The sequence below is a fragment of the Drosophila albomicans genome, chromosome 2R (assembly GCF_009650485.2).
Source record: "Drosophila albomicans strain 15112-1751.03 chromosome 2R, ASM965048v2, whole genome shotgun sequence".
NCBI lineage: Eukaryota > Metazoa > Arthropoda > Insecta > Diptera > Drosophilidae > Drosophila > Drosophila albomicans.
In genome coordinates this window covers 13,268,239-13,293,619 of record NC_047631.2, presented here as the reverse complement: position 1 = coordinate 13,293,619, position 25,381 = coordinate 13,268,239, and the positions used below count along the sequence as shown (strand labels likewise).

The 25,381-nt window shown below is 35.8% G+C and overlaps 1 protein-coding gene across 1 annotated transcript in view; it reads left to right on the top strand.

The window, feature by feature from the left end:
- The window catches only part of LOC117576832 (headcase protein), a 100,834-nt gene extending 90,723 nt beyond the window's left edge, over positions 1-10,111 (top strand). Inside the window, exons 3-6 of the mRNA XM_034261906.2 lie at positions 1,675-1,863; positions 2,898-2,986; positions 3,094-3,193; positions 3,793-10,111. Of these exons, the coding sequence (XP_034117797.2) occupies positions 1,675-1,863; positions 2,898-2,986; positions 3,094-3,193; positions 3,793-3,966 (552 nt within the window). The 3' untranslated portion in view covers positions 3,967-10,111. The remainder of the gene's footprint in view (positions 1-1,674; positions 1,864-2,897; positions 2,987-3,093; positions 3,194-3,792) is intronic.
- Positions 10,112-25,381: the final 15,270 nt, after the last annotated feature.

Here is a 25,381-nt window from a genome sequence, read left to right as displayed (position 1 = left end):
TTTATGCGCTCAATGCTGCTTTGGGCCAAGGAAATGACAACTGAATGGCTTCATTAGCGCCAGTTGTTGTTGCCGAATAACTTTTTCGAGTTAATGCAAGAGTTTATTGCACTTCGACTTTTGACTTTTTGCCAGCGCTGAAAACAAAAAGTTTCTTGCACTTGACACAAACACAGCGCATTGAAAGCCAAAGTCAAAAATTCCACAAGCTGTTTTTCGTCAAAACAACAAGCGACATTCATAAATTATGTTGTGGCATTTGCTTGTGGCAGGTTATGTTGCAAGCAAAGCGATGCCGCGTGCGGTGGCACGTTCAATGACCGTTGGTCAGGCAAATTAGCAAATTGTCACGTAGCAAAACAAAAAAAGGCTAAAGAAATGTATAATTATTTTTTTTTATTGTTGTCCCCGTTGTCAGTTGTCAGCTGCCACCAGTTGTTGCATGCCCCAGTGCTGGTAACCCGAGACACGCTTAGGCAACACAATCAACTCGATTGCCACTAAAACGCTTTCGTTTCTCTTTCTTTTGTTTAATGAGAATGAGAAGAATATCGTTTACTTACCAAGCACTTTTCTCTCTCGCCCCTCTGCTAAAGCAAACATTGATTAATCGAGTTTAATGGCAACTCGACACAGTTGATTTTATTGTTGCCAAAAGATTTATGAGACAACCAACCTATGTAGCCATCGAGAGGTGGAATTTTCGGGGGTTGAGAGTTTGCTGTTACCCCATAGCAAATATTAATTTGTTGATTGTTTTGTTTGGCCAAAAGTTCTGGGCAAATGTTTGCACAGCATTAGAACAATAAGATTTTCGGCACATTATGCAAAATGTAGCAAAACTCTTGAGTTGAGAGACTCTTCTGCTTGGCCTAAGGGTGCTCTAACATCTCAACTGCTTAGCGACTTATTAAAAGTGCATTAAACTCTGTCTCAAGCAGACAGAGCTGAAAGCGTTTTGTCATGTTGAAGTCCCATTGCAGCAATTGATTACAACTACGTGTCCTTTCGCATTTCTCGTTATCATTATTACTAAATAATGCAGCATGTCTGTGTCGTTATTTGTTCTTATCCATCTTCCCATCGAAGTACTCTCTCTCTCTTTCTTTTTCACTGTGCGGTCAGCAGGGCAAACGGCAATTACCTGTGCAAGCTTTGATTAGTGTCTGCTTGCCATATTTTGTGCATCCTTCAACACCTTTTGGCAGCTTTTTGGCTATTGACTTTGAGACCACACAGCTCTTGACGGCTTTATTAGAAGCCGCGGCTCGCCATATTGATTATCGATTGGGGAATTCTAGCAACGTTTCTCACTCATCTCTCTCTCTCTTTTCGCTCGTTGTGGCTTTCAATTTGGCCAACGCTGTTGGCCATTTGGCTTGCCAATCGAGCACAACTCAAACACAGCGTCTGGTTGACTGGCTGCTCTGGCTCTGAGCACGTTTGGATTTTATGGTTCATTTGTTGGCGCTTAGACGCCGTCCTGCCACACACACTGCTCACTTACCTTGCCACATGCAACATATTGAATATTTAGCCCTCCCAGCTCTGGGCCATTGTTATAGTTTCAGCTTAGAGACAGACACACACACACACACGAAATTTGATTATATTTTAGCTTTAAACAGCAAGCATATGTATCTAATTTTCTTTTATTTTGCTATTCCTTTGCAGATTGAGGACGAGGGCAATCATGGCAACGACGAAACACGCCTCTTCATACTCTCCTCGCTGGCCCAGTCGCAGATGAGTCGCGTTGCATGCATTTTGTGCGAGGAGCCGTTGCTTGTATTCGATCGCTATCCGCTGGTCGATGGCTCCTTCTTTCTCAGTCCCAAGCAGCATTCCAGCGGCTGCATTGAGGTAAGTCTCTCTCTTCACTCACTCGTAGTTCATCATTAATAAACGTCAACTGACACCCACGTGCAACAGGCAACGAGGCAACAAGACAGCGGCTGCTTTCACTCCGCCCACTCAGAACTTTCGAGCCTGCAATTAGCCAAGATGTTGGCCCCAAAAAAAGAAGAGTGCAACGGGCGAAAGAGAGCCAAAGAGAGAGAGAGAGGCATAAGTCACAGTTTGCACAAATTATGGCAACAGTTGTGGTGGCATGTCAAGGCGCACCTCTAAGTCGCCTTTGTAGCATTTGCAATTTATGACCCATTTAAGTCAGCATAATTACGGCAGCGCCTAATAAACTGCCACAGAGCCCCAAAGGTGCAACAGCAGTTGCAGCAATGCGCTCTGCCTCTGCCACAAAGACCCACGTGCAATGCAGCAACCTACGCTTCAACCAAGAGTCAGCCAGCTGGCATTTCCATTCCCTGTTGTGTGTAAGCCTGTCATGCCTGGTCGAGTCGACTCGACTCGAGTTGCTCTCTGTCCTGGGCTCTGGCTCTGATGTGGTCTGGCGCCTTCTCTCGCCCCTTTCGCTTGTTTGCGCTTTAATTTAAACCTGGATTTATAATTCATTGCCAACTGCAAATGCTGCTGCTGTGTGTCTGGAACTTGGGTCTCTCTCCCTTTCCCTCTCTCTCTGTCATGGGCCATGGCCATTGCCATTGCCACTGTCTCGTGGGCGTTTGCTATGCATTTTGCATTTTATTTGAAATTATTATGTCGCGTCGCAAAGCCCTTTTTATGCCAAAAGAACGACAGAGAGGAGTTCAGTTCGAATGCAGAGAAAGAGGAAAGCAACAGCAGCAGGCAAAACGATATGCGAATGCGAGTAGAAAGTTGCTTCAAATCATTTTTCATTGTTGTGACAATGAATTATGTGACTGCCCTGCCTGGTTTACCAACTGACTGCCTGAATGCCTTCCTCCCATATTTCCTCTTTATACATACATATATTTAATGCAAGTCTCGCTCTCCACCATTTTGTTACTCCATTGCAGGTCAAATACGAGGGACGCATGCTCTACTTGACCTGTGTGTGCATGAGTTGCCTCGACGGCACCTCCAGCAGTCGTGTCATCAGCTGCCGGTAAGTGTCTTCCTCTTCCACACACCAGAAGCACTCTTTTCATGGCTTCCACGTCGTCATCCCTTGGCAATATTTTAACAATTTTGCATTTGCTCTCTCACACACAGATTCTGCAGCGAGCCCTGGGATGGCTCCAGCCTGGTGCTGGGCACCATGTACGCCTATGACATCTTTGCAGCCATGCCCTGCTGTGCCGATCGTTTCAAGGTGAGTGTCATTTAAAGAGAGCTTTAAAGCACATTAAAAGCATTGCATATAAAATGGAAAAAATCATGGGTATTGAAATTATTTCCAACATTCAACCACAATGCTTAGCTTAATCACCTAATCATGTAATTTATACATGAAAACTTAACAAGAGTTAACAATTATTGAAGAGCTTTTAAGCACATTAAAAGCGTTACTATATGCCAACAATGTCACGTAGGTGTATTAAAGTAGTGTGCAGAAACCATTCAATAATAAAATTTAGTTCGCAAGTATCTAATAATTAAAAAGCTTTTAAAGCACATTAAAGGCTGCATAGCAAATACAAGGCTTCAGATGCACAGTAAAGCTCAGCAAAATAAAAAAGAAAAGGCAGATTTCAATAGTTATCTAAATCTTAAACTTGTTGAAAGCTTATTTCAAAATATTTACTATGTGATTAAATTAACAATTGTCAAGTGAATAGAAACACATTTAGTTAATATTTGTTTGGTATGTAAAAATAATACTAAATACAAGACTTAAAGAATTAATATTGCTTTGCCTAGTTCACCTCGTTACAGCTGTAACTTATATATTTCTTTTGGTTCTCGTTGCAGTGCAATAACTGCTTCAAGATGCTGATGCATCCACAGAAGCGTCTGAGCTTCTACAGCGATTACTCGCACGGCGTCACCTGCCCCTATTGCAACACACAGGACACACACTTTGTGAAGCCGCTGAACTTCTGCTACACCAAGAGCAATGCGACGCGGTTGCAGGCGATCGCATAACATGAGGCCCCGTTGGAGTCTCCAACGGTGCAAGGCGCAACAGCAACCACAGCAAATGCCGCCAGTGCCAATGGTGCTTCAACGGACCCCAAGCAGCCGCTCTACAATGCGGCCATCGATTATTCGGCCCCGCTACAGCAGCAAATCAATCCCGATCTTATTGGCGCCCATCCACATGCCCAGCAACATCAGCAGGTAAGGCAGCAGCAGCAGCCACCACAACAGCCGCAGCAGCAACAGCAACCAACAACACAGCAACAACCAGCTATTGCTGCTGTCAATCAACCAGCAACAGCAGCAGCCACAGTTGCAGCAACCACGCAACGTGCAAATGAGGCTGCTTATTTGGTGTCAGCAGCAGCTGCACGTGCTGCCAGCTACCAGCAACAACAGCAGCAGCAACAACAACAACAGAAGCTGACCTTCACAAACAGCCTAATGGCCATGGCGGATGTAATGAGCAAGTTTCAACAGCAACAGCAGCATCACCAACAACAACAGCAGCAACAACAGCAGCAACAGCAACAGCCACACAAACCATTGGGCCACTTGAATCTTGGCCATGATGCCAACGGCCTTTTATTGACCAACATGAACGGCAACAACAACAACAGCAACAACGGTGTTAGCAGCAGTATTAGTAACTTATTAATTAGCAATAATTCACACAACAACAGCAAAGTGAGCAACGCCTGGTCACAGCCCATGGCCCAGGCGGAGGCCATCTCGGCCTTGTGGGGCTGTGCCAGCAATGCCTCGACAACCGGCTCGACCAGCGGCTGTTCATCGGGCAGCGGCTCGCAGCCATCGCTGAGTCCGACGAGCAGCCACAGCAAGGAGTTGCTCTGGGCCCAGACGTCGCCCAATTGCGCCCAACTCAGGGAGAATTTCTATGCGGCCAAAGAGCTGTTGCCGCATGCTGCATCGCCCACCGCATCGTTGACCAGCTCATCGGGCGCCTCCTCCACAGGCGGTTGGGGCACCTCCTCGAATGTTGCTGTTAATGCCCATTATGCCAAGCTGAGTGCTGCCCAAAATATATGGGAGTTGCCGCCAGCCAACAGCAACCACAACAGTCACAATGCAGCTCAACTCGCACCCGATATGTTCAGCGATCTCTTGTGCAATCTGCACATCGGCCAGGATGGCAATCAGCACAGCAACAACATCAACAACATTAGCAGCAACAACATCAACAACATGAAAGCTGATGCTAACTCTGATGTTAGCTCCAACTCATCCTCCTCGGCTGGCGAGCTGGAGGTGGCCAACATTTGGCGCCACAGCGCAGCACACAATGTGCGCCAAGTATTGTTCGAGGAGCCAACTGGAGTTGCGCCCTGCATGCAGCTCTTTAATGATTATCTAAACATGAACTAAGCGAAACACACACACACACAAAAACACAACAGATGAAAACAAAAAGCGAATGTTACTCTAGCAAAATTTAACAGAGAATAGTAACAACTTACCGTAACAGTAGCAGTAACATTAACACTAGCAGTAACAGTAACAGTAATAGAAGCTGTTAAATTAACAGGTAGAAGCAACCGCCAGCAGGCACAGGCGTCTTGCTGAATTTCCAACTATGTACTTTTAGAAATTTACACAAAAAACAAAACGAGAGACGAGAAAAATGAAAAGCTCGCCTGTGTGTGTATTTTTATTTAATACAATGAAAAAGCGATTTTACACAAACGAGGTAAAAGCAAAATGATACAAACACTTCATCTAAAAACAATTTTCTTGTTACTTTTGTTGAGTTTAATCATTTTTACATTTACATATTACACTAAAAATCATATTAAAAAACAAAAAAATCAAACAAAAAAAGAAAAAAACCCTAAATGAAAGCAATTTTTTAGTTTTATTTTATAAATGCAAATTTTTATATAAGGACCAACCAAAAAAGAAAAAAAGGAAAAACAAAACCAACACAGGAAAAAAAAATGCGATTCACATCACGCGCATTAATCTTCGCATAGTTTTTGAGGGGTTTCTTTTTTAAATATTATATAATTTAGCAAAGAGAAAAACTAATTGCAAGCAAAGCATTTTATGTTCGTTGAATGAAATGAAAATTGCTGTGCTGCTCAATAACAACTACAACAACAACCACAAAAAATATTAATAATAATGATATAGAAATATACGCATGAATACACGTGCGTATACTTAAACGATATACGAGTATAATAATCGAATGAACGGGAAGAAAATGAAAAACAAAATTTTGCTACATTTTATAAAACATAAATTTACATACGAAATTAATCGATAAGTTTGCACATCTTTACCTAAACAATTGGTAATTATTTCTAGTTTTTAGTAAGCGAATTGGAAAAACAAAACACGCCCCCACTCCCCCAACTCCCCCTAAGAAAAACATCAACAACAACGACAACAACAAAATCACTTTCTCAAAGCCCTTTCCAAAGTAAAAACAAAACGAGTTCGATATAAAATTTCATACATATTCAGAACGATAACAATTATCGATGACAATTAGCGGTACATGCAAAAAAATATATAATATGTAACAGTTCCCAGCGTCCACCCGTCAGCCATTGCAAAGGTATTTTAAAATACATCCATTGCCCGCCCATCCTATGATATAAGTTTTAACCAAACAACAAACAGCTTCAGCAACAACAACAACAACAAAAATTTTCGGCGCAGCGTGATCATTAATTAGTAAGTTTTTTAAGTAAGATAGTGAACCCAAATTATAGGAGTGTTCTAGTTCGTAGGCATTTCATTTTCTATTGGCTAGGTTATTGAATCATTTCCCTTGTACTATGTACGAGTAATATTTAGGTCTCCCTCTATCCCCACACCCCATCTCCCCCTACCCCTACCCCTATCTCTGTCTATGTGTATCTATCTTTAAACTAACTATGTGTCTATATATCTATTGTAGTATTGTAGTAAGGCAAGGCAACTTAGCAGAACAGCCGTATGTGATGGATCTCTGTAAAGTGTTTTGATTTGTGTGCTTTGCACTCACTCACTCACGACGCTATCGATAGGTTTAATAGGATTAAGCAAGTTTTCTAAATTTTATATACGAGTATTTACGAGGTATGCAAACATCCCACGATTTAAAGAGCGGTTCAATGTTTCCTGTTTTGTCTTTATTTTTTGTGCATCAAAAAAGTCACCAATTTCCCTCCCCCATTTTCCCTGCCCCCCAAACACATCATTATTATGTATAAGTTTTATTATCCCTCCCATTGATTCACTTTGTTCTCAACTCAAAATTGTGTAAAATTACTTAAAGATTAAAATCTTTACTTTTAATGCAATTAAAAGAAAAACCAAATTTGATATATGACCCAACTGTGACAGAAAGTTTTCACCGACCAAAACTTGTAAAACTATGGAGCAGCAGACACTGTGTTTAATTTCTCTGTGCATAACGTTCGCAACGAACAGATCTTGAGATCAACTATCTGTGAACTTCGGAACAGTGAAAACTGTCCCTACTTTCTGTGCATAGCGTTTGAAACAAACAGATCTTAAGATCATCTAACTATCTGTGAAATTCGGTACAACAGAAACTGTGTTTAAGATTTTATGTCTGTGCATAACGTTCGCAACGAACAGATCTTGAGATCAACCATCTGTGAATTTCGAAACAGCAGAAACTGTGTTTAAGCTCATATGTCTGTGCATAGCGTTCGCAACGAACCGATCCTAAGATCAACTATTTCCATAAGTTTCGTCAAACTGTCTGTGAAATGCGACGCTTTCCTACGATTCCATTTGAGAATCCCCAAAGTAGGCTGAAGCGTTGCACTCCCCTAAAATTTCAACTGTGAGTGTTTAACATAAACAAAAATTTTTCAAAAATTTAAAAATCAATCCCCTCTCTCGACCCTGTGTTAAACATTTTGAGAAAATGTCTAAACTGACCCCCAAAAATCCCTCAAACCAAAATTGCCTCGATAAAAACAGCCAAAACTGTGAAAAACTAAAATCCCCTTGATAAAAATATGTGTTAAACATTTCAAATGCATTGTCAATTTGTGAGTTGCCGTTCGTCAGGAACGAAATTTTTCTAAAAAATTCAAAACCCAACCTACAAATAACTGTGAATGCGTTTAGGATAAGTAAGTTTTCCGTTTGTTCATTTCGAATATCCTTTTTTTCTGTAATGTGATACAATTTTGATATTTCTCCCCCAACTTGTGAAACCTACGCAGCGTAAATAATTTTGAAAAAATTACAAAACATTTAAGAGCAGTGTGATAAAGTTGATATTATATATAAAGTACCCCGTTGAATAATCCCCCCTATCCCCCTCCCCATTGGTGACTTTTGGCATGGTTGATCTTGAAATACCTTTAAAGTTGATTCAGCTGGCGTCTGGGATTAGGCTACTAATAAATTACATTGCATGTGCCGCGTTTTCCAATACTTGAAATATAGGCATCTAGATTTGCCGCCATTTAACATACCAAATAATACAAGTAATTATACGATGAAGCGTACATTTTCAGAAAAGTAGAAAGCAGAATGATGATGATGATGTAAGTCGGAATGGGAAAATCGAAGTGATAGTAACTTTTATATTCACGATTTCAACGAGAGAAGCTCGTTTGCATACTTACCTATATAGAATTATGCTTAAGTTACAAGTAAAACAAAAACAAAACATACAATCTATACCCTAAACCTATTTCTAAAGAAAAAAACCCAAACCCCATCAACAAAACTTTTTGGCATTTAATTGAGAGAGTCGTATATGAGGCAAAACTCTGCTTTTGTATATGATTTTCGTCTAAATTTAAGATTTCAATTACGTATATAGTTCATACAAGAAAAACACAATTATATCTAGAAATTAATGAAGATTATTTATAGGCAAACAACAACACACATACATACACCTACACACCAACACACACACATATACCTATAACTACTACATACATAGTTGTTTCGATATTTAATTGGCATTATAGAACGATGCAACAACCCTATATGCAAGGTCGAAGGCAGCAGCGCACCACCAACTACCGTTTAAGTCAGCCCGTGTTTTTAGTTTAGACGCCCAATTTTTATTTAGTTTTGAATTTTATTTTTGTTTTAGTTAAATGTGCAAGTAAAAGTAAAAGTGTTAAACTATATAACTCTTAACTCTAATTGACATCTTGTTAAACGTATGCATTGAGTGCAAAAGTTGAAACAGTTGGACAGTTGAAACAAACATACATACATCAAACTAATGCCCACCTCAGCCACCAAGAAAACGTAAATTAAAATACACTAAACGAATTAAACGAAATAATAATAATAAACCCAAACTAAACGAAAACTCTTAATTAAACTAAAATAATAGTCAGACTTTCAGTTCTACCCAACGCAAAATAGCAATACATAAACAATTTAACTAACTAAATGAAAACATTTAAATGTAATTTATATTACCTCCTTAGCAAAAATCAATAACAAATGTTTTAATAATTAACAATAACAGTATAATACGTAAATTTAATAACCATAATAATAAACACAAAAGAATACTTAAAACTTAAATGCAAAACAAATGAAGACAGTTTCTGTTTAGTGTTATTTAAAAAATTTAAAAAACATTTATAAAACCCAAAATATAACTACATAAATGAAAGCAGATATACTTTTATTATTATTATTATTTTATTTCGAAACATGAAAACAAAAGAAAAAAAAAAACAAATTATTTGCACGCTCTTCCCAGTCAAATTCTCATCTTCAATATTTCGATTTCAATATTCTAAATCGTGTGAATGGATCCAACAGCAAAATGCTTAAACTTACACCAAAATTCTTTAAAATCAATTTTTGAAAGCTCCCAACGCTTGCACTAGATCAAGTTTCAATCATTTTGAGGACTTTCATCGTAGCATCCACGAGCTCTCTCAGATCATCTGATGACGAAATGTACAAATTGGTAAAGTTTAGGCACTTTGAACTGGATGGAAGAAAAACCATCACAAACTTTCTTTAATCAAGGAAAAGCGTAGCAAATGTTTGTTTTTATTTTTTAACACTTATCTGAATGCACACCTCATTAAAATCAAACTTTAGTATGATTTCCTAAAAAAAAACATATAAATGCACATGCCCAAGAATCATCTTTGAAATACAAAATTTAGCACACTTTTTTGGTTTAAGCATTATTTGTTTAATGTGTAATATAATACTTTGTACCTTTTTCTTCTCTTTTCTTTTAAATCTTTATCTTTATGCAATTTGCAAAATGAAAAGAAAATCAGCACCACACGCCCCTCTTTTTTATTTGTGTTACTTCATCCAACGCGCCCACAAATTTCCCATCTTATCTACTTTTTAATGTAATTTAGTTGAATATTTTAGTTGATTTTTTTATTATTATTATTACTATATATCAATGAAAACTAAATAAATTTAATTATACTTGAATTAAAAATAAACATACATATATAAAAATAAACAACAACAAAATCACAAAAACAATTATACTACATAACTTTTTGCTATTATTATTACAATTAATAAATATACAATTTTTGTTGATTTTTCAAATGATTAAAATATTTGTTTGTATTATTTCAAAGTTTGGTTATTCAATTTGAGTTCTTTGGTTTGTATTCAATCTTCATTTTTCTTTATTGTTATTTAGTTGGAAACTGCATATAACGAAGTATAAATCGTATAACAAAATGAAATCGTCGGACGATAAACTGCCGAGTTTAGCATACTTGCGTCATTTACTTTACCGAAATGTATTGCTTTTAGCATTTATAGTAGTAGAAAGTCCCTCTGCCAGACGCGTTTACCTCAGTTAGTCGCATCATTAGATACAAACATACATACATAGTAATTTGTACAACGTAGGAACATGTTAATCGCCGCATAAATACATAACTAAATAGTTTAGTAATTGCATTCGCGCCCCCAAGCGTATGCAACAGATTATTTTCACAGATACAACCACATTCATGAGACGATGATGTGTGTGGCATACTTGATGGAACTTATCGTTTTTTGTCTTTATTTTTTAGCAAAACTTGCTTACTGAGTTACCTGTGTACACCCCCGCCTAGTATCCTACCTCCCCCCTCCCCCAAAATGCTCCCAAATGCACTAAATCAATTTCTTAGTTGAATTTTGAGTTGAACGCGTCGAGCGTCATCTTTGTCTTTGTCAATGTTGTAGTCGAATTTTTGTTCACGTTTGTTCTCGTTATGTTGAAAATTTCTTGCCAAAGTACAAAACACAAAAAAAAAAAAAAAACAAATACTAAAAAAAAAATCGATAATTAACAACTAAATCAATTCCTTGTAATTCCTAATTGAAGATGTGTACGTACCCTTTGAGTTACCTGAGCATTGATGGTAAAGTTGCCCTCGATTCGAAGCGAGTTCGTATTATTTCGGTTTCAGTTTGAGATTTAATAATTTTGATTTTGAAAAGCTACAAGTACATTAATTAATTAATTAATTAGCGATATATATGCTTATAGTTGTGTGTACTTTTAAATGGGCTGCACTTCTTAGCGTTTAAGATAGAATCGTGTGTAAATGAAAGACGAAAGACAAGAAGATGCATATGATATTTAACGAAAATAAATAAAACCCATTTGAGTTGCCATATTCACGTAGGCGTCTCCCAAATGTGGCGCAAAAGGTTTTGCTAGAAACGAATTATTTTGTTCGATTATGAATTATTATGATTATGGTGAAGGTATCGTAAAAATACACATTCAATTTTGTATTAAGCATATATGTATTTATATTTACACTACATTAGGAACTCAAAACACACATCGGCTAACTTTAAGCACTTCAAACTACAACCGATAGCTGGTCAGCATGGGTAGAAGAACCGCTGGTAAAGTGGACCAACAATCGGTTAAACATGCATGAAAAATCATAAACCAAAACAAAACAAAAGAATCACATTATACATAGAACATTATACATTATATAGGCGCATATATACTAGACTCTACTCGACTCGACTCGTGTGTAGTATTTATGTTATTAGCATAGGCTTGATACAGCTGCAAAAAGCAAGCAAGTAAAAGCAAATGAAAATGAAAGTGTTGAGCAAGCAATACGAGCGAGGGCCCAAAGGCCCCTGGAGTCGTGGCCTGGTCTCGCCGAAACGTAAAACATAAAAAATCCCTTGATTTAGCCTAGCCCATAACGCATAAGGAACTTACTCGTATCGTATACTTACAATTACACATACATACGTACTCGTAATTATCATTTAAAAAGCGCGGCGCTTTCAAGTGCTGCATATGAATCTGAATATGAATTGTCGAACAATCGTTGCCATTTATTTCTCTCTATAAGTCTTACTGTAGAAGTGTGTCTATGTGTTGTACTTAGGTTTACTTAGCAATACCCTATGTTTATTATTATTATTATGCTTTACGCTTGACTCTACTCATCTACTCAATAATCTCGTGTGTAGTCGTAAAGTCAACGATTTTTCAATAACAATCCCCACAAAGAAACAAACTCCTCGATGTTGTGTTTTTGTTCTACAATTAATTATATAGTACGATGCATAGTCGTTAGTGATTTAAGCCAGCATTTAATCAATCCAATCCAAGTTAGTATTAGGTTGCAATCAGCATAAGAATTAAGCTAACGTATAGGACTGATGGTCAGCAACAACAACTTTCGATTCGATTATTCGATTGTGTGTGTCTGTGTGTAACGAATTTGTGATGTGCGCCGCAAAGTATGCAACATAAAATGATGGTAAACGGTGTAGGAGTAACGAACTATGTTAGAGATCTGTAGATCGGTAAACAGTGTATGCTAAAAAAGACTGAATGACTGAAAAGTATAATCACTCGAATAACGTAAGCAAGCAGCCAAGGTGATGATTGATTTATAGAACATACAAAACAATAAGTGTATCTATATAATCGATTTATGAAATGAAAAACAAAAGCAAAAACAAAAAACAAAACATCCAAGCAATTCAGGTATTTGAACTACAAAAGCAAAACGATTTAATTCAATGGACTTCCAAGTATTTAAGCAAAACAAAACATAAACAAAAGCAAAATAGAGACTAATAAGACACGAAAGTCAAGTAACGTACTGCAAATAAAAAATTTCTACCTCATTGTTAATAACTAATTTAAAGAAAAACAAAAAAACAAAGAAACAAAAAATGTTGCAGCGCCCAAATACCTCAAAATGCAGAAAAGAATAATTAAAGAATATTACAAAGATGAAATGAAAATGTGTAACATTTATCCACCGATAAGTGTAAAATGTTTAATAAGAAAATCAACCGACATACTCGAAACATCACTTCATGTCATCAGTCATCAGTCATCAGTCATAGGTCCATCAGTCATCATCGTCAGACAAGAACACACAGTCATATCACACACACAAACATACGTGACACACACACTCTCACTGCCACAGTCAACATGTTGCATTTGTATTCAACGCATATTCTTAAGCATAAATATAATTTTTTTCTATTGACATCGTTGAAACACATATGAGACGATCGTTACGTAAGAGAACAACACCAAACAAAACAATTGAATTGAAATTCAATCGAATATTCATATTCATTAAAAATACACAACACTCACATGATAAGCCCATAAGCAATTTGAATATTTTTCAATTATTTTAAGGACAGCCACAAAATATTTCATACTCATTGGCATTACAAATAAGCAAAAAAAAAAGTACATTAAAAAAAACACAAAAAAAAAAAACAACGTAATCATTCTTCATGAACATAATTTGATTTGCATTTTCTTATTTAAGAAAAAAACTATTTTTCCTTTTTAAAAGAGCTCCCCGATATGTGATATTAAATTGGTAAAAAGGCAAACTGATAAAAAACTGAAACGAAATTTTCAAAAATTTATTGTGAAATTGAAATTGTGAAAAGCACAAAGCATTGGCATTGGCAAACTTTAAATCATACTTACTCATTACTGTGAGCATTGGCTTAGCTTAAGTTGGAAACAAATACTTAACATTATGTATATGTATTGTGGAATATTTTTCAAAACAATTTTCGGATTCGAACTGTGAGCATGAGAAATGATATGTGGTATTTTGAGTGAACCTTTCCCAGGGGCACGCCCAAGAAACTAATTGATAAATTGGCAAGTAATATACATAAAGCAAATAAAATAAATTCAATGTCTATTTTGAATAATTTTGTTTAAGCTTAAATTAGGTTTAGCTGTTCAGAGTTTTGAACATTTGAGTCTGCATCATTGGCAAATAAATACAATCAATCATTGCATTAAACATCATTAAAACTCATAACTGTGACAAAATTTTTACACACACCCAAAAGGAACCTTATAAATTTGCTCACAGAGCAATTCAAAATTCTTGGCAAATAATTTTGTGGCTGCTTGAAAAATAATCTAAGTAAACAATTTGGTTAACAAATAAAACCAAATTTCAATCATCTTAAGCTTTCTGTGTCAACTTAATTATTGCTTCGATTCTACATTAGAAAACCATACGAAAAAAATCATAAAAATTAAAGCATTTCAAAATAAAATTATCTATCTAATGAGTTAGAAGTAAGCTCTAGAGTTTTAGACTAAGCACGCTTCTAGAACACTCGAATTGGGTGAGAGAAATCGTAATCGTAATTGTAATAATAATCTATGAATATTTATAATAATATACAAAAATTACACACACAATTACAAATTAATGGAATACATACCTCAAATTAGAATTTTTCTAGTTTAATTCTTACAAAATATACATATAAATGTTAAAAAAAAAAACAAAACAAAACAAAAATATCAAACATACTACCAAAAACAAAAAAAAAAAAAAATACTTGAATGCAATTTATGGAAATTTTAATAGTAAAATTCAAGAGCCATTTATTAAACAAGATATACAATTAAAATAACATACAAGTTCATGCATGCAAACCAAACTAAATGGGTTTTTAACGTTTCCAAACTAAATATGAGTAACATAAATAATAACAATAATAATAAGTACTACATCATCCAAAATATTCTTATAAATACACTCATGTAATGCTGCCAAAATCAAAGCTGCCACAAAATAACTCAACTCAACTAAAGGTAAAAGTAAAGTAAAGTAAAGTAAAGTATGTAAAAGTAAAAAGTCAACTCATCACTCATCAAAACTCAAGAATTATTGTAGTGAAATTTTAGCAGTAGTTGCCCGAATATGAACACCGAAAGAAGCTCCTAACTATCTCGATCTCAATTCAGTCACTCAGCAGATAAACGAGTATTTAGGATGGATTATCTTTTAAAAAAACACACACAAAAAAAAAAAATACAAAATACGTGAAAGTAATATGGCTATTAAGTACTTATTATTGCATTATTACGCATTATATGGAAAATATGGAATATCTATTATATATTATATGGCATATATATTGTATATGAAGTTTTCATTGTACTAACTTATATATAATCTATTTGAAAGTCATCATTATTATTAAACTTTGTAGTATGTTTCGTTATAAATACACACACACACACATACACACTCACTTATTCACTCACACACACACACACTTTAGTAACATACACACACACACACAAACAATCACTGATACACTCCTATATTTGAGGGGATTTGTAGCTTGAAGGCCCTTCCAAAATCAGTAGAGCCCACCCAAGTCTGCGATCCGCTGATCAAATGGCGAAAGGATTTTCAACGCAACGGCGTAGACGCGTCTACTCACATAGAAGAATTTCTGCTGCTCAGGTATGGGCGTGTCCTACGTCCGTTCCGATCGAAAATCCTTATCGCAATCGGGGCGTAATGTGCCAGTTTTAAGTTTAGTTTTAGTTTAGTTTAGTTTTCTAACTCTCTTGATCTCTTTCTCTCTCACTCTCTTTTTATCTCTTTCTCTCTCTCATGTCGGAGGAGTTGGTAATATGCAGAGAGAAGAAGAAGAAGAACAGTAGAAACGCCATAGTGGAATTTTGTTTAAGTTTCTTGTTTCGTTTCTATTATTGAAAATGAAAATTTATGCAAATCATATGATTATGATAATATTTAAACAAAAGTACACTTTACCTTATTTAGATGCAATGAAACTTTAATTCCTTGAATTAGTCAAATTTGATTTTGGACCTGAACAAAAAACACAAAAAAAAAAAAAAAAAAAAAAAACGAAAAAAAAAAAAAACATAAATAATTAAAAAATACCAAGCATAAAAGTTAATGTAAAACCAAAGAAAATAAAACTAAAATAGACAAATGTGCAACAAGATTGTGTAAGGACAAGCGAAAAGGATAACGCATTGAATACAATTATATAAAGCGATCCTGCGATCTTTGACACAATCCTTGAAGCACTCCATTTTTGGTTTTGTGTTGAAAACAAAATGCAAATACAAATATCTATTGTATCTGTTTGATTTCCTTGTTAAAACTAAAGCAAATATACAAAACGAATATTTTACAAAATGAGATGAAAGATGGTAACAAAAAAAATGAAGGCGAGAAATTACAAATTAAAAAAACATTCAAAGATACAAAAAACATGAACCTCAGCACTCCTGCATCCTACACAAATGTAACAAACAAACCAAAACAAAAGAAAAGAAAACGAAACAAAATGAAAAAATAAAATAAACTAAAAACTAAATGAAAACCCTAGCGAAATCAAACATAATAAATATAACACCGATGAAGGCTAAGCGAATAAGCAACAAACAAAAATATACAAAGCAAAAGCAAAACAAAAACAAAAGAAAACAAAATGAACTAAAAAATGCGCCCCTCCCCCTTTTCGAAAGTACAAATTGTTTTTATTGTGAAAAGATTTTTTAAATAAAAAAAACAAAAAGTAAAATGCGTATGCAAAGTTGAAGATGAAACGGAGATGAGAATTGAATGCGATTAGCCAGAAGAAAGCAATTAAAGACAAAGACCCATAGAATTAAACCCGATCAAAATTCATCAATTATACTGCTTTAATATTTCATATAAATGGAAACCCAATATCTTTCAGTTCATATGATATTTTTGCTCAGCTTAGTCAAAAATTCAAAATGATTTATCCAGCAGACAAAAATATACTAAGCATAACAATACATTGTAGTTGCAGTAAAACAAAAAACAAAAAACAAATACAAAATATATAAATCTTATAAGATCTAAGCTAATCAAAAAGGAAATTACATAAACCAAGGCTTTTGATACAAATTAAACAAGCATAAAATAACTAATCCAAATCATAATAATAATATTGATAAATGAGAAACAATAATTTTGCAAAACTCTTTCTATGCTTACACAAAACTATTTACAAAAAAAAAAAAAAACACAAAAAAATCACACAAAATACACAAACACTTGAAACATTTTATTGGCGAAACAACTTAATTATTTATGTCTTTAAAAATATAACAAAAAAAAAAATATAAAAATAAAAAAATTAAATGGTTTATGCATACACTATATATTGTAATCCCATTTAGCACTTAAATTATATATATATAATATGCGTATTTGTCTTTATTAATAACAATAATATTATACAAAAAAAAAAAAACAACATTTACTATATATTATATAATAAAACGATTAACACTTCTAATTATATATGAAAATATATATATATTTTATATGATGCAATAACGAAACTATTGCAACAAATCATTGAAACATTTGTAAAGCGGCAGACATAAAAAAAAACAAAAAAAAAAAAAAAAACAAATACGAAAAGAACAAAATCTTTCAATAAAGTGCGACCATTGTCGTTTATAATCATCAAAACAAAACTAAAAGCAATTAAAGTTGTTTCTGTGTTGTGGGTGGAAGGGAAAGGGAGAAAGGGAAAAAGGGTTGCGATTAAGGGTTGGATTGCTGCGCATTTATTGCAAAGCCTTTACTTTGATGGACACTCTCGATTGACTGACGATTTGAGCCGATAAGCCAAAGTGGCAGCTAGTTGGCTTGGCTACTAAGAGCATTCAATTAGTCAGTGCACCTGAATGTTTGTGGCCAGCTAATTAATTGTGGCCATAAAGCGAGTCTCTGGCAGCGACTGTGAAATTGCCAACGCAAAATGTACAAATTCAATTGCAACTAATGCACTTCATCGCCAGCTAAGCAGCTTCGCAGCTGCAGCTCCAACTCGAATCTTCAGCTCGAGGGAGCTGCCCAGAAGTGGCAGCTGGAGCCCAGCGCACTTAGCTGCAGACATTGGACCTAGACGTGTCTGCGTGTGAAGTTGAAGCTGTTTAGCGTCAGGACGAGTGGGTGGCAGCCAAACTATGCACACACACACACACACACTCACATTCAGCTCTAAGGTTATGCTGTGTACACAGCGAGTCAAGGAGCGGAAATCAAACAAGACGCACCAAAATGCGAGGAGAACTTGCCTCCTGGCTGTTGACTGCAGCTGTGGCTCTAGCTGTTGCTGTTGCTGTGACGTTGTTGTACGTGGTACGTGGTACGTGGCGTGTCTGCAATTGTCTGCGTGGCCGGCATGGCAAATATTTAACGCAAACAATGCGCTTAAATCAAAAGCAAGCCATGTCTGCGGCATAACTACGCGACAAGCAATCCGGCAATCCAGCAATCCAGCATTCCATCATTGCCAGCTAAATCTATTTAAAACCTTCTTCAGCTGACACTGCAGTTTACTTTTAATGCAGTCTCTCTCTCTCTTTCGTTGCTTGACATACACAAATCAGCATCTATTTGAATGGCCTTTGAACTGCGTTGGCGATTGGGTCGAGTTTAGAGCACGCAGCTAAGAAGCACACTCTTGGGAAATCCCCCGCACAGTTCGCTGAACTGTGGCGAGACCCATAAAGTGCCGCCTGGAATGGAGTTTATCTCTCAAAAATGCCAAAGTTTTGCACACCAAATGAAAATGGTCAGCTAAAAAGTGTCACAGAAACAAAGAACTTCAAAAGCCAAAAGTATGCTCAAGTATATCTAAAGCAATACGTCTGGGCATGCATAATTAGAAAACTTTTCGAGATACGTGTAAGTCATATTTGTTGTCCGAACAACTATGGACCAAAGATTTATGCAGAGGAGAAAGTGAGAGTGGGGTGTGAGAAAGTTGGAGAGTTGGAGAGAGGTCGTGAAAGAACCTTTTGGGCTGCAAATTAAACATGACAATGTGTCGTTATCTTTATAAATCAAAGGGAATTACAAGATGACCAACCAACCACCCCTTTCCCCTAATTCGCTGCATGCCACAAAATGCCCAAGAATGTTGCAAAGCCCCTGCGGCAAGTCGCCAATGGACAAAGGCCACACACACACACTCACACAAACACACATATTTTTAATGATTTATTTGCAATTTAAGCAAGATTTCGTGCTTCAAATCCTTTACCTAATGGCTCCACAGTGCTTTCCATTCAATTCCCTCAGCTGCTGCCAAGATGGCTCTATTCACCCCCTCCCCTCCTCCCACCACACTCGCTGCTGGTGTGCTAATATGCAAATCAAATTTATTGCATTCGCAGTGCCTTCGTCCTGGGTCGCCACGAATCCTTTTTATCTTTGCTGTCGCCCAGGCGGACGCATAAATCTTGTATAAGTTTACTCCTTGCAGGCGGCAAGCAGTCAATATGCTAAATCAGCACCATAGACGCGTCGTGTCTACTCCACTCTTTTCATCTCGTCGTGTCTTTCCTGAGAAGAAGCTGCCTGGATAGCTGGATAGCTGGATAGCGGGCGGGTGTTTGGCTCTCTCTGGGCCGTTGGGTTGTTTGGACAGCTGCGGAGACATTTCAATAACGCTCTGGCATTCCGAATGCCAAGGCAACAATGTGAACACACATTTTTCGGGTAAGGGACAAAATGCAGCGAATGGGAAAGGTAAACGGGAGATTTCTTTGGTTCAGCATGTCTGCAGAATTTTAATGAAAAAGCTTGACGACATCGTTTCATTAGAGGTGTGTGCAACACAAGTCACACACTTGTTTATCAGCTATTTAAGTAAATGGCATTAAGCATAGGATTAACTATTTACAGCTATGTAGGTGATGATAACTAATCCAAATTAAAACCAAGCGAATTTTGATTACCAATATGAATTACAATTAAACATTGTTCAATACCCAATGTGAGTAATTAGTGAAAGGGGTTTCTGCTCGGGAAGAATTTGTTACTCAATATTATAAGTGATTATACAATAAATTATCTCTATTAGAAATGGTAACAATATTTTGGAACGAATTGACTATTTAGCATAGGATTAACTATTTACAGCTAGGTGATGATAACTTTAATCCAAATTGAAACCTAGAGAATTTTGAATGCCAAATATGCATTAAGATTAAATATCGTGAGTAATTAGCGAAATATATTTCTGCTCTGGGAGAATTTGTTATTTAATATTATAAGTCATTATAATATAAATTATCAATATTCTAAATGGTAACCCATTACTTTGATTTTAATATATATATCTTAGAACAATATTTTGGATAGAATTAGCTATACTATATAGCATAGGATTAACTATTTACAGCTAGGTGATGTTAACTTTAATCCAAAATAAAACCAAGAGAATTGTGATTCCCAAATATGAAGAGTAAACATCGTGAGTAATTAGTGAAATATATTTCTGCTCTGGGAGAATTTGTTTTTTTAATATTATAAAATAAATGATTCATATCATAAATGGTAACCCATTATTTTGATTTTAATATACATATATGTATATCTTATAAAAATATTTTGGATAGGATTAACTATTTAGCATAGGATTAACTATTTACAGCTAGGTGATGATAAGTTTAATCCTAATTAAAACCTAGAGAATTTTGATTGCCAAATATGAATTCAAATTAAAAATGGTTCAATACCCAATGTGAGTAATTAGTGAAAGGGGTTTCTGCGCGGAAAGAATTTGTTACTCAATATAATAAGTGATTATAAAATAAATTATCACTATTAGAAATAGTAACAATATTTTGTAACGAATTGACTATTTAGCATAGGTTTAACTATTTACAGCTAGGTGATGATAACTTTAATCCAAATTAAAACCAAGAGAATTTTGATTCCCAAATATGAAGGGTAAACATCGTGAGTAATCAGTGAAATATATTTCTGCTTTGGGAGAATTTGTTATATAATATTATTAGTGATTATAAAATAAGTTATATATTATATAAATGATAGCCTATTACGTACTTTAATCTTAAATATATATTTTTTTAACAATATTTTAGAGGTTGATGCTACAAACGAATGACTGAAAAACTAACGCAATTCTTAAATTGGACAACTTTTAGATTAAAGATCATAATCTTATTGTAAAAATGTTCAATTTGGAATTCCAGCTTAAAGAACTATTTATGTTTTCAAACTTAAGACTGTTATTTCAGTTCTTAGTACTAATAGCACTAATAGTGTTTTTATTGTAATTTACTTTTAAAATATAATTAGAAAATTTGATATCTATATTTTGAGTAATGATTTCATTAAAATTGGTTACTATAACTAACATATTTTGTTGAACTTTAATACAATTTTTGTAATTCCTGAAAATGTTAAGTTTTCAAATAAAAAATAGATCCTTAAACGTTTCCCAATTGGATGACATAGGTTAATTTCTATTATATTAAACTCTTTGGGAAACGCTTATGAAATTCCCTTTATAACCGGTTTTTGAGCAACACTCTTAAACCGGGCGGCACGCTTGTCAAGCCTCGCGATTCCTGCACAAGATTTATAGTGTGAAAGACAAACAGCGAGCGAGAAAGCGGGAGAAAGCGCTACGCTTTCACTTCACCGTAGAGCGTGAAGACAAAGCAACTGCACGATTATGAATTACGAGGATGCCCGATGTCCTGCGGTGCACGCGGCTGCCACTTGAAGTGTGCATTGTGTATTGTGTATTTGTGAGATGTGAAGCGAAATGGCAACCGGTTAAGTGAATGAGAGTCGCCCCTCGGTGTCCTAAATCAAACGGGGCAGACATCGTCAGTCAACGTTAGGGGCGCAATAAAAAGGCTTTCAGGCTAGCTATCTTCTGACAATGCATTTTCGCATTTCTCCCCATTTCTCTCCATTTCCAAAATATATTTCCACTTTTCCATATTTCCATTTCATGCCCATTGAGTCCTGGAGTGGCAGTCCTTTGCAAGGACAAGGGCAAAGGACAAGAGGCGAGACGGGACACTAGACACGAGACACGACGAGATGTCGGCCGTTGCAAATTTGTCAACAGGCACAACAAATGTCAATGTGATAAGCGGGACAAGTTTTTATCAGTGTGTCATGTGAAGAATAAATCACTAGCACGTCGTAAAAAGAATCGAGGCAAAAAAGCTAGAAAAAACAAATGAAAGTTGATGACTAAAAGATACGCACTGTCCGCCTACAATAATTTGATTTCCCTCGGCTTGAGCATACCCCTATTAAACATTCTTATTTACAGGGCATATCACAAAATTTCGGCATCAAAAAATGCAATAAAAATGATGACACAAAACCCAAGCATGTCCAATTGCAAAAGTTTGCTATCATGGAAATTTGTCGTGCCTGTTGCAAGATTAATCGTGGGCCAGTGCACCACATCCATATCCAGATCCATTTGTATGCCGGACCAGACTAGACGGACATCTTCCCTCACCCATCCTCACCCCTTCACCACCAGTCTGGTCAATCATTGTGCGGCTCAAATTGCGCTTAAATATTTGAGCGGATTTTGGCAAAAATTTGCGGTCTATTGTGCGGCCATCGTCAAAATTGATGCAATTTTAAATCCAGCATCTCGGCCACGCCCCTCCATTAGCATGCTCTGCCCATCTGTTCAAATATTAGCTTATGAAATTGTTTAAAATGCGCATCGAGCATTGACAACCCATTGACGTGCTCATTGGTCACGCTCGCCTGCACGTCCAATCTTGTCGGTCTTCCACAAAGGAAGAAGGAAGCAAAGTCGTGGAGAGACTAAGGCCAAAACACAAATAAGAAACATCATCACAGCCATTTGACAGTTGCCACAATTTATCATAATTCAATGCATGGCATGTCCTGTCAATCATCGACAACGACATCGACATCAACATCGAAAGGGTGAATCCACATTAGCCAAAGGGTGAGATTGTCCTGTGCTGCCTTTTTTTGCTTCCCTTCCCTGGGGCTATCGAGCTGCTCAAGTGCATGACATTTTTACAAGTGACTTATGAATTATTCTTTATATGTCCCCTGCCTTGTCCAGCCATGTCCTTAAGCCATTCCCACCACATACGCACGCCTTTGCTTTTTGTGTTCCCAAATCAGATTAGCCCAATGCTCCTCAACATGAAAGGGTCAATAATGCAGAGGGATTCCTATCAAAAGGAATAGACAATGCGATTTCCCACATCAGGCTTACAATACGTGACCATAAAATGCTTCAATCGAACCATACACGGATCATTAGCAAGTCCATTAATATCAAGCAGTTATTAAAAGATTCTATCACAACTTTTACAATCTGAAGAGCATCTAACACAACTAGTTAGTATTAGAATAGAAAGAAATAAATGAAACATTTAAACATATGTATTTGTGAAAAACCGAATTAATTTACATATAATATATACTTACGAAATGGCACTTTAAAATTATATGTGGATCTAAAATACCAGGCGAATATTGTGCAAGTTCCAAGTAAATTTGCCCAACTCAAAAGTGAGGAATAAATCTCTCCGAGTGTGTTTTTTTGCATTTCTGCTGTTTATACCCGTTGCCCATAGCATAGAAGGGTATTAAAGCTTTGTGTCTGCAGGAAATGTGTATAACAAGAAGAAGAAGGCATCTTCAAACCCATAAAGTTTGTCTGTCTGTCCATCCATATGAACACCTAGATCTCAAAGACAATAATAGATAGAGATAGAATTTTTTTCGACAGCACTTGTTATGATTGCACGCAGATCAAGTTAGATCTTAAATTTTGCCACGCCTAGTCCCGTCACCGCAAATCGAACAACAAGCGTAATTTTTAAGCTGAGTCAAGACTCTGCATACATACAATAGTCCCTACAGTTATACCTCTTGAGAACTTTGTTGCGATGAGATACAAATTTTGAAATTCTATAATATACAATTTTGTTTTGTTTTGGCTGATAATCTGGTTTATTTATTTTGTACGTTACGTATATTTCGAATGTAATACTGTATCAATATACCTGAAATAGCCTTTGGTATATTTTTAGTATTTTTCAGGTATATCAATTTGGTATATTTTACATTTTTTGTTTTTATCAAAATGGGTGGCGGGTATCTCACAGTCGAACACACTCGACTGTAGCTTTCTTACTTGTTGATATTCGCCCTGTATTTTTCCCTTCGTATTTTTCCATTTTTGACATATTTATTAAATCAATTACATCTAAAATTGCATGTGAAACAGCTGAAATGCAAGTCGAAGATAATAGAGTACCACAAAGAAAGAAAGCGACTGAGATAACTATGAATCTCTCAGAGTTTATAGCGGATCCTAAGAGTAAGAACGTGGCACACGTTACTTTCAGCATTTTTGCTTGCTGCTGATTTATGTTCGCCTGGTATTTCACCAGGTTTTCACCTTCATCAAGAAAAACTGTAACTATGAATGTGCAAGGTTTCAAGATAGTTATCTGACCGTTACTAAAGTATATGTTAGATACTGAAAAGATTAAAAAAAGCAACAAGTAAGCCCAACCGCAAACAGTACATGCACATTTACATATATTCGCAAATTGGAATTACGTAATAATTTGTTAAGGGTAAGTCCCAATCGCTTGTATTTCCCCATTTTAGATTAAAATCGCTATACTTACTTATGAATACGAGTATGCAGGGTTTGTTGAACTTTTAACAGATTCATAACCCAAAGTCCATAAACAAATCAATAGAAATACTTTATTCGCATTGTTTATTTAACCATATTTATTAACATTATTTGCTAATTGACAGAAAAATATATGTATTTATTGTATTGTAGTTGTGTAGGTGTATAAATATGCATGTCAATGATTTACTTATGTAATTTCTGATGAATTCTTGTCTCGAGAAGTACAGAGACCTTAAGCATGAGAACTTCAGCTCGTGTGCGAGAACTCGTAGCGATAACGAAATAATTATAACATATTGTAAATAAATCACAACTTAGTCTGTCATTTACACGTTTTTTTGATAAACATTTTTGCCGCTGATTTCTGTTAAGTCCAATTCAAAGTGGTTCGATAAGAAAAACTCGATGTTTTAACTGTGCATTGGAATGGAATTGAATGCAAACAGATCGAAATTTTTATTACAAATTAAACAAAATTGAAAGAGAAATTCAACTTTTCATTACGATTTAATTATGGACTAAATTTGGCAAAATGTTTAAATGACAAAATACTTGATGCATTCATTGTTTTTGTGCTGAATTGTTCTTGCTGTTTGTTGTTGTTCTTTGCTGCGGCTGA